At 52.9% G+C, this 10,182-nt stretch overlaps 1 protein-coding gene across 1 annotated transcript in view; it reads right to left on the reverse strand.

The window, feature by feature from the left end:
- Galnt2 (polypeptide N-acetylgalactosaminyltransferase 2) overlaps window positions 1–10,098 on the reverse strand; it is a 119,389-nt gene extending 109,291 nt beyond the window's left edge. Inside the window, 2 exon segments of the mRNA XM_028767747.1 lie at window positions 9,975–10,022; window positions 10,024–10,098. Of these exon segments, the coding sequence (XP_028623580.1) occupies window positions 9,975–10,022; window positions 10,024–10,098 (123 nt within the window).
- Window positions 10,099–10,182: the final 84 nt, after the last annotated feature.

A 10,182-nucleotide genomic window follows, 5' to 3' on the forward strand; every position in this document is an offset into this window, starting at 1 on the left:
TGCAGTCACCACCCTTCCACAATGCCAGGCTCAGGCCTGGTCCTCAGACCACCCAAGCCTTCTGAGCTTCCTGCTCATCTCCATCAGCAGTTCTGATGGAGGATAAGCAGACAACAACCCTGTAATCAGCACCCTCCTGGCCTGAAACCGTGGCTGAGTGCAAGAGGAAGACCTGGTATCTGTGCCTGTGTGTCAGGGGCAGATTGAAAACAGGCCATCCAGTGCTGGATTTCCCAGAAGCCTTATCATAGGTAGCTGTTGAGACCTTAAAACAGCCTGTCTTTGCTACTGTGTGACCTGGGGGACAGTCTGGTAATGTGTACAAAGGAAAAACTTGCCAGCCCAGTGCTGCCCTAGGCCTAAAGAGAAGCAGGACAGACAGCAGGGCTCAGAGCCTTTCAGGAATTACAGTGTCAAGGCTGATATAAGTGAAGTCACCAGGAATTACACCTTACAGAAAATATGCAGTATCACATCCTTGCCAAAATTGCCAGTTACAAATACAAGGTGATATGTGGAACTTTTGCAATAGCATCCTGTTGCAGGATCAAAAAAGAATAATATATATTTACTAATCATCTCCCACTCCAGCTTCCTACCCATGATGAGACAGGGTATTGACACAGATATACAGGGCAATCAAGAAATCCCCATTGAATGGCCACACCAGCCTTGTTGGGTAAAAGGCTGTGAGCTGCTGAAGGCAGCTTAGGTGACAGTGACCTGTGCCTACCTTGATTCACACTCAGCCACCAAGTGCTCCTAGTGGGGTATCAAAGGCAGAAATCAATCAGCACAAATGGTGAATGCTTTCCTGTCAGGATCTTCCAGGACTTCAAAGCAACGCTGATAAAACCTCACTAAGTGTTTCTCACCCACCGAAGGGACGCCTCAAAATACACTAGCTACCTTTTAACTGAAATCTCAATGTAAGACACGACTGTCCCTCTGCAACCTGGCACCCAAGGGGACCTCTTACATGGTGAATACTCCAGCGTGTTTTCTTAATGGGTGCACGCTCTCAGCTACTCTCTGAGGTAAGTAAATGTCTATCAGGACTCTAGGAACAGTAGACAGAGGCCAGCCTCCTCTGTCACAGAGAGGCCCAGAGAGCAACTGGGCTCTCATAGATGACAAAGAATAGAGCCCTGACTGGTCCATTCTGAGATGACCAATCCTTGCTTATCACTGATCATGAGAAACTGGAGTAAGCCTCCCCAAAACCACCCAAGTCTCTGTAAGCCAGGCTAGGGCCCCAAAGCATCACCACGGTATCTCAATCCACTGGACATATGTCAAAAGCTTAAAAGAAAATCCAAAACCAGTGATCGCTAGAAATCCTGTCAGGATAAGACGTAAGCAGACGGTGAAATGGAGAATTCAGCAGGATTCAGGGGAGACATGTACAGTTGGGGGTGGCTAATTATACAACGGCCGAGCTGCCTTGAGGCAGAGCCAATGGCCCTTAGCACTTTTATGGTCCCCCTCCCTTGGGAAATGCTGTCACCAAAGATCTTGGTGACACAGTGGGCAACTAAGAAAAGCAGATAGAAAGTGGCTGGACTCAGAAAAGTTTTAGGGATGCCTGACCCCAAATATTCACTTATGATCTCCTTTGTGTCTGTGTGCAAGAGTGGTACATAGAAAAATCAATGTCTGATTAAGTCTGAAAGGGCTTTATCGGTGAGTAGAAAATAAAAACGTTAAATGATAAGAAAGCATGTTATCCGGTTCAATGGGATGTCCTTTCTTTCCCTGTGACACACACACAAACTACAGAGCACTTTACAAAGAAGGGAGCCTTGGGGTTGATGAAAAAGGATTACAGATGAAGAGAAGGGAGTGACCAGGAGTGATTTGGGGAGGCGGACTGCCCAGGCAGGGTGGGAGCGGATGGAGGGGAAGTGGCTACTGGAAGCAAAGGTTCAGCCAGTGGGACAACAGGAAAGCCCAAGGCAGTCAGAACAGGACAGCCAGGCAGCAAGGCATCCCACGCAGGGCCCAAGGCAGTCAGAACAGGACAGCCAGGCAGCAAGGCATCCCACGCAGGGCCGAGCCGCTCTCACAGCTCCACAGTCACACTGTGAGCATCGGACTTGCCCCACGCCCAAGGAGTGCTTAATTTATAGGCAGCTTCAAGCCCGCGTCTTTAATCTGCCCAGGGCTCCTCAGGCTCCCATCCCAAGTGATTTAGCTGAGAAAGACCTTTCATCTGAGGCCCGCTCATTTTCCAAAGCAAGGAGTCAAAGGTCACACCTGGGCTGGCCTTCCAGGACGATATCGGAAGCCACTACAGCACTCCGGAGCCTGTCCTGAGCTGACTGGTAGCCGCTCTAGCTGCTTCCTCCACGAGTATCCAGAAGCCCCCATGTAGCCCCCCCCCAAAGATACCTGCCCTGAGAACACAGCTGACAGACAGCCCTCCCCTGGGGACTCTACAGGAGTCCCTTAGCAACTCCAGGCAGTGAGGTCACAGCTTCATCGTGCTCTCTACAAACACCTCAGATCCTAGGTTCCTGACAGGGCTTTCACTACCAAGGGCCAGCTCTCCAAAGCAGGGCACCAGCAGGTTCTGGCTTCTGCCCTTCCTGAACTTCCAGCTGCTCCTGGGGATGAAGCAATAACAGACCCTTGGCTGCAGCAGGGACTCAAGACCCAAGGATGACTCCCTGAGCTCTGAAAGGTGGGGACAAGTCTGTAGATACATGATGTCCTTTCATAGAACCTAAACCAAGAACTGCCACCCTGCCTGCCCTGCCTGCCCTGCCTGCCCTGCCTCACCTCACCTCACAGACTAGCTCAGGAATCCAGAGTCTATCCCACAGCACAGCCTAGTGAGTCTTTCACGCACAGAACTACAGGTGTCTCTGGGAACTGAGGATCACAGGAGGGTAAGGGGCTGGCGTGTGGTGGGTGACTTGGCACTCTAACCAGATGCATGTGGTAACTAAGTAAGCCAAAGAGGAAGACCAGGCATCCCTGTGAAAGGAGATCCACTCTGCTGGCAAAGTTAAGGCAGTGACCCCTGGGAACACTGGTTCACTCTATCCAGTGAGCAGATGAGAAGGCAGAGAGGCTGAGCACTGAGGAACCAGGGGGCCTCAGGAGCAAAGGAAGACAGAGGCTCGGGCTTCACAGCTTGGCTGGACTTGTGCTGGCCATGACCTGCACGTCCTCTGCCCCTGAACCTCTTTCCCAGAACTGCCCTTCATGCTGTTCTGTCTGCAGTCTGCCTCGTCCCCCATCCCACCAACGACAGTGCAGTGAATACAGCAATCGGCTGGGCTCCCAGGAAGATTCCAGACACAGCTATGCTCTGCACATGGGGAGTCTCAAGAGATACTTTGGGAAGAGAATGAAAGTGACAGACCCTGGTATCCTCTTCCAGCCAGCGTTGTATCAAGGATAGCCACTGCAGATCGGGCCAAGCCCTGAGGGTAAGAGGGTAAATCTAACCCTAGACAGAAGAAACCTAAGATAAGGCAAGCAGCCTGCAGCTGCCATTAGAGTATTCCTAACCATATAGGGTACAGGGTGCCTCCCCCAAAATCACCACCACAGTAAGGGAAAAGACACTGTCAACCAAAGAAGGTGTCTGGAAATCTTGGGGAGTCACACTGTCATCCTGACAACTGGAAGACCTCAGGAGGCAGATGCCACCACGGTCCAAGTGATTGGCTACCCACAAGCTCTGTGACCCTCAGAGAGACTCTTGCCTTTCTTCCCCTTCATTTTCTTTCAGTAGCATGACAGATGCTTTAAGGACACGCATGGCATGCAGTGGGTGCCAAGCAGGTATCTGGTAGACTTTAAAACCTAGTAATCACATGCATACCCCTAAAGAGGGCCCACCACAGACCTCACTGAGTAGCTGTTTCCTTCTGAGAAGACCCAGCCACAAAGCTACAGCAAGGAGAAGCAAAACAGTTACTAGGACTCTCTGCATGTAAGTCAGTTCTGCTCGATGCCATGGCAGCAGCTGGTATAACCTATGAGGGTGCTACACCCAGTGTGCAGAGGTTGGCAATGCTGTGAACCTCCCACAGCGGAGAGAGTGGATCCCAAGAAGCCGAAGCCTCCAACCACAGACCACCGCCAAGACACACGCTACAATCCACCGGCCCTCATCCATCCATTTCCGGCAGGCATTCCTCTTCCTCAGGACAGACGGGAGTTGCACAGCTTGAAGGAGGAGGCCACCAAGGTGGCCTAGAGGAGACTGCTTACTTCACAGGGCACTTCTAGAAGGAGCGACATGGAAGGGGCATTCACCAGAATGACAGCCGGCAAGGATAGGCTGTGTTTTGAGTGACAGGTTTAGCTTGGCCCGAGACAGCCACCGTCCACTGAAGTTTTGCCACACCCAGCCTCGGGATGACACGTGGTTTCTAGGAAACCCAAACTACAGCTCCAGAAATGAGAGTTCAAGTAAGAGGGCCTGCTTTCCTACATACCCAGCCCGGGAGAACCGCACTTTCTACATGTCAGCCTGCTGACATGAAACTCAATCTGTTCAACACGACACACACTTCCCAAGCCCTCACTACCCGACAAGACTATGGAGGTGCCAGCTCTACAGTCCAGACCACGTCAGGAGGGTGCCGGCAGATCCAGACCCACTCCAGGATGGGAACCTAAAAGAGCAAAGGGTCTCAGCAGGTGAGCTGACTGGTTTGAAGCCTGATCCTCCCCCCCAACCCCCGTCCCCTGACTCTACTACAAATGAGTCCACAGTCTCAGGGAAGGAGACAGAGAGGCCTTCTAGACTAGGGTTTATACCCCCAGGGAACCTCTGAGGCTGGCATTGGTCCTGAATATAACACTGAGGCCAAAGTTCAGGAAGTCTCCCCACCCAGAGAGACCAAGGTCAAGTTCTGCTGTGGTGAACTTCTCTGGTACATCAGAGTAGCAGTAACCATTCAGCTAGGCAAGCTGCCTACCTGGCCCAGCCTGTTCTCAAGCTCCTGGGGTAGCCTTTATGGGAAGCACCACTGAGTTCTAGCATCAAAAGGGACCTCAGCAGGAAGGAGCTGAGACCATGTGGGTGGACAAGCACTTCTGCTCAAGGCAAGGCCAGACCTCAAGTCACGGACGAGAGGTGAGCGTTCCAGCACTCGTCACCCATAACACCTGTTTTGACAAGACAGGAAGTAGGCACAGGAACCCTAGTGGGTGACAGAGTTCACCCTTAGCTGCTCAGTATGGAAAGGAGGACAAGAGGGAGATTGACTTTCTCAAAAACACGGGGACGGTGGGCAAGGAGAGGCAAGCAATCGGAGCCTGGGCGGCTCTAGGTGCTTAAGACAGTGGCTACCGGACTGTCTGGCCTGGCATGACTCCTCTCTGCCTAGCCAGCAAAACTCCGTGTCACCATCAAGCTGAGCTCTCAAACAAGCTGCATGGGAGACAAGGACAGGACCTCAGGGAGTGGGCTGGGCCAAGTCCCAGGTCTCTCCCTGTGTGTTCAGCTGAGCCTGCAGGAGACTGTCCGAGAACTCCCCAGAAACACCTGCAGCCTTCCTGGCCTCTGTTTGAGCCTCCCCCGAGTGCCCAGGCGGCCACCTCTGAATATGACTTTGGGTGGAAGCATCACAGCAGCCTTGGACTGACATTATGTTCCTTAGGAACCTGAGACTAGGGCGGCAGCAGAGAAGCTCCATGCATCCCTGCCTTCCCACGGCCTCTCACATACCTCTCCTTGATAGGAAGGCAGCCAACAACCCCACCCCTTACCCCCGACCCCCACCCCACCCCAAACTCCCTTTACTCACTTTCTTCCAGCAGACCAAAAACCTCAGAGAAACTCTCCCTGCTCTCAGGGCCTCACCATCCCCACCCCACAGCAGCTTGTCCAACAAGCCTAGCAGACTGATGGCTCTAGCTCCTGGTAAACAGGTTCATTTTCACCTTTGCTGGAGGGTCCAGGGCATAACTCGCTATCTTTCTAGTGTTTGTGGGTTCCAATCTGTTTCTAATGTGTTTGCATTCCCCTGGGCAGCCACAACAGAATTCTGGAGCAGGGGACTTTATTTTCCTTAAGGAGGCTTATCTTACAGGTTAGATGAGGCTATGCTGGGCTTTCCCTGGCAATCTTCCCACCTCCACTGCACCCTCACCACTGTTTTGGAGCAGGGTCTCATAGAGCCCTAGCTGGTCTAGACTTGAAGGTGATATGTAAGAAACCATGACCTTGAACTTCTGATCCTCCTGTTTCCACCACTAAGTACCAGGATGACAGGCCTATGTCATACTTAGTGCAAGTGGCCTTTCTTAAATTGCACGACTATCACTGATACACTGTTGACAAAGGTCAGGACACTGTGTGGCAGCCTCTTGTTAGCCTTGGATAACCCCAGCCACTCCTCCTAACCGGGGATCAGGAAGAGTGGGGAGTTTGGAGCCTGTCCTGCCAAGACTCAGGCACAGTTCCAACACTCTCTGCCATCATGGACTTTCCCCTCAAATCAGGGTGAGGACCTCACCCACCCTGGCTACCAGGAACCCCCTTATGACACCACAGCTGGGTCCAGAGCTGGAACAGATGTCCCTAGGATTTCCCCCACAAACGGTTCATTAACAGAACCCAAGGTTCAGTGCAAACTCAGAAGGAACCCTGCAGACCTGTCCCTCAGGAGGTATGCAAAGAAGACACCAAGGCACACGGTTTACCAGAAACAAAGGCCTCACGGGATTCTGGCTCACCCCATTTTCTGGGGCTAGGGGATTTTCCTCTTGTTTCTTTCTTTCCTTCTTTCTGTATCAGTTATTGGTCGCTTACTAGTATTAATAGCATATAATCCTAAGAACTAAAATAAATAAAGAATAAAATAAACAAAGCCGTGGTATAAGGTTGCTACTCTCCCAACATTGATGGAAGAACAGAAAGGCAGAGATAAGCATCAACTAAGGAAGGGTCACTGAGCAAAAGGAAGAAAGCGAGATGTCCCCAGCACCACTGGGGCCATCATGCCACCACCGTCCTCTTGTACACCTAACTACCTACTCAAGATGATAGTGGTTCCCTCCAAATCAGCCACATGATCGAGTGAGCCAGCTTGCCATGGGAAGCCCTCTACAGGTCAGCATCGGCTCAGATCTCTTTTCTGCTTTTAGAACCTACTGTTCTCCCTGTGAGTGTCCCCACCAAAAGTCCCTCTCTAGTTCCAACAGAAGCCCCTCCCCAATGCTTCCTGTCTGACCGCCAAACACCTGCACCTGAGGCCCAGAGTGAGGTGCCGGCTCCCAGGAAGAGCAGCACCTCAAGCTCTTAGTCAGTCCATGAAGGGAACCTCAGTCTCTCAGCTGAGGTCCCTGCTCTCAGACTGGGAACCTTCCTGTTGCTACACTTCAGCCAGAGGCAGCTTCCATTCAACAGAAGTCCCCCCTCTGCGGCTCCATCCACTGCCAGCATACCAGGGCCCCAGGGAAACTTAACATGATTAAAATTTTAAAGCATTTAAGATGCTCAAAGGAAAGGCATTCTTGAAGTGCAAATCATGAGTTTAGGGAGGTGAGAGTAAATACGGCAGGGGGAGATACCTACACAAATGAAATGCAATTTTAAACATTATGCATAAATTGCTTTACGGGGAGCCTCAGTCCTGCGGAATCACAGCATCAAGTCTGGGCTTTCCAGCAAATGCTGACAGTTGGTTTTCAGCTCCTTAGTTCCTTCAGTCTGTAGTCTGAGGTGAGCTGACTTCCTGGGTTTTGCTAAATGGAGACCAGCAGTTCTCAGAGTAGGTCAGCAGGCAGGGCACACAGTGCCCAGCCTGGCCTGGCTGCTGAAGCAGCAGAAATCCTAACAGGATGCCCTCAGACAATCCCCCAAAGCACAGTCCTGAAGCCTGGGACCCCTTGGGAATAAAACAGCAGAGCATGAAGAACTAACTAAAGATGGAACCAAACACGAGAAGAAATGCTGTCTACTCACAGCTAAAAAAAAAAAAAAAACGAAGAAGAAAGAAAGAAATCTACGGGCTTGCAGTCCCGCTGCTCTTCTTAGCCTCACATTCACGTAGTACATGCTAAAGGAATCACACTCTCCTATCAAGAAAGAGGAGGAACTAAATGTGGGGAGCCTTCCAGTGTCTAAAGCCACTGAGGGATTCAAGATGGCACTCCACAGTTTGGGGGCATCCTCTGTCTCTCTCTGGAGCCACCTTGCTACCTCAACCGGAACACTACTGCAATTTCCAAATCTACGGTGGTTTACACATCACTCCCTCGGCCCGGAGATCACTAAACCATGATACTCTGAGCCGGGGCTACATTTTATGGCTCACTGACAACAGAACCCAGGTCCTCGATCTGCTTTTTCTATTGGGTCTCCATCAGATCGCAAAGAGGTCTTGGGCATTCTTCAAACCTAAAGCTTATACCTCAGAGCATCCAGAGGACTTCAATGGGGAGAGCAGCCAACTGCTTGCCAGAGCAGTAAGTGACAGAGGTAGGGTGACATCCCTGGGAGGCTGATGCCACAGGTGCCTTTCTATGTACCTGTGCTGATCTAGGGCTTCGTCAGTTCGCTTTTTCTTTGTGTGGATGGGAAAGGAAAGCACTGTCAGCAGCCAGGCTATTCTCAAGGCAAAGGAAGTCTCCTGGGGAAGCAAAGTTGGTACAAACCACATTTGCTCAAGAGTCACGATGGTTCTCAAAAAACGGGCTGCTGCCACCAGCCACACGTACTAGACTTAAAACCTAGCAGGGGCTCCCAACACACCAACCATTCAGAAATCAGAGTCAACCCCACACAAGCCAAGCACAGAGAAACACTGTTTCCACTTTTGATACTGAAAATGAAATCAAACCATGAACCCCTTCCAGAGCCGAAAGGACACTTCCACCTCCCTCCCTCCTTCTGTAACTGCAGCTAGGAATAACTTGAAGATGCCAGAGAAAAAGGGAGTCGGCCATGTGCCTTTGACATTCAGCGTCTGACTAAGGGTCCATCCTATTCAAGACCCTATGCCCTAGCTCCCTCAGCGGTGGTCTACTTCGTCTTTTCTGGTCGTTGTAGTGTTACTCATAATCAAGTAAGGAAGGCTACAAATCTTTGGGAAAGATAACTATATTTTGAAGCTCACTAGCTAGTGAAACATCACAAACCCTTCCGGAGAGAATACAACAGCCCAGACAGCACCAACCAAGGCAAGGACCTCACGCACCGTGTCCGGTACTATAGCCGAGACGACTGCTGAATCAGAACCTGTAAGCTCTAAGTGACCCGTGGTTCCCACGGCCTCACCACCGAACCCATGAGACACACACCGAGGAGGGACTTGAAGCTAGAAAAGGCAAGCGCAAAAGGCTAGACAGTTCTCGCCGCCGTTAGGAGGCAAGGACCAAAGTGGGCAGCGTAGCAAGTAAGAGGGGAGGTCTGGTAGGACCAAGGAACGTCCTCACTGCTGGATGAAGGGGATCGGGCGGAATCACGCCTCTGATCGCTGGAGCACCAGGGTTCCAGCCTGACCAAGATCCCCAAGATCTGGGCGCAAGACTCGAGGCTCGCGGGTTCCAGTTGGGCAGAATGTGGCTCCGGGAGCACCAAGTCTCGGGTGACAATGATCCCCAAGATCCCGGAGCAGGGAGTGGGGCTCCGGGGTAAGCTGGGCGGAATACGGAGCAGGGGGCAGGGAGTCCGGAGGGAGGGTTGTCCCTACGATCCCGGCAGCACAGGGAGTGGAGCGCAGTGTCGCCAGCGAGATAACAGCCTCCAAGATCCTGGCGCAGGGCGGTACGTGGCTCCGGGTGCCCGCGCCCCGCGAGAGGGAGGCAAGTCGCTGCACCCAGAGCCCCGGGTGAGCCGGACAGGGCCCGGGCTCGCGCCGCTGGCCTGAGGGCCCGGAGAAAACTTGAGGCGCGCGTCCGGGCCAGGGTCCCTGCGGCTGCTGCCCCGAGCTGGGGAGTACTCTCCGTGCACGGCGCCTCCCCGCCGAAGGCCCGGGTCGGCGCACAGGCCTCGCGGCACTCACCTTCCTGCCGGCGCCGCCCCCGCCCGCGGCCAGCGCGGAGCCGCCCCCCCAAGTACATGTAGAAGGCGATGCCCAGCACCCAGAGCAGCGCGAAGCAGAGCAGCATCCGCGAGCGCCGCCGCATCCTCGCTCTGGGCGGCCGCCGGGCAGCCTGGCGGCGCGGCGGGCGGAGCGCGCGGCGGGCGGAGCTCGGGGCGGCGGCGCGGGA

Source organism: Grammomys surdaster, unplaced genomic scaffold (assembly GCF_004785775.1).
Source record: "Grammomys surdaster isolate TR1022 unplaced genomic scaffold, NIH_TR_1.0 181, whole genome shotgun sequence".
In the NCBI taxonomy this organism is placed as follows: domain Eukaryota; kingdom Metazoa; phylum Chordata; class Mammalia; order Rodentia; family Muridae; genus Grammomys; species Grammomys surdaster.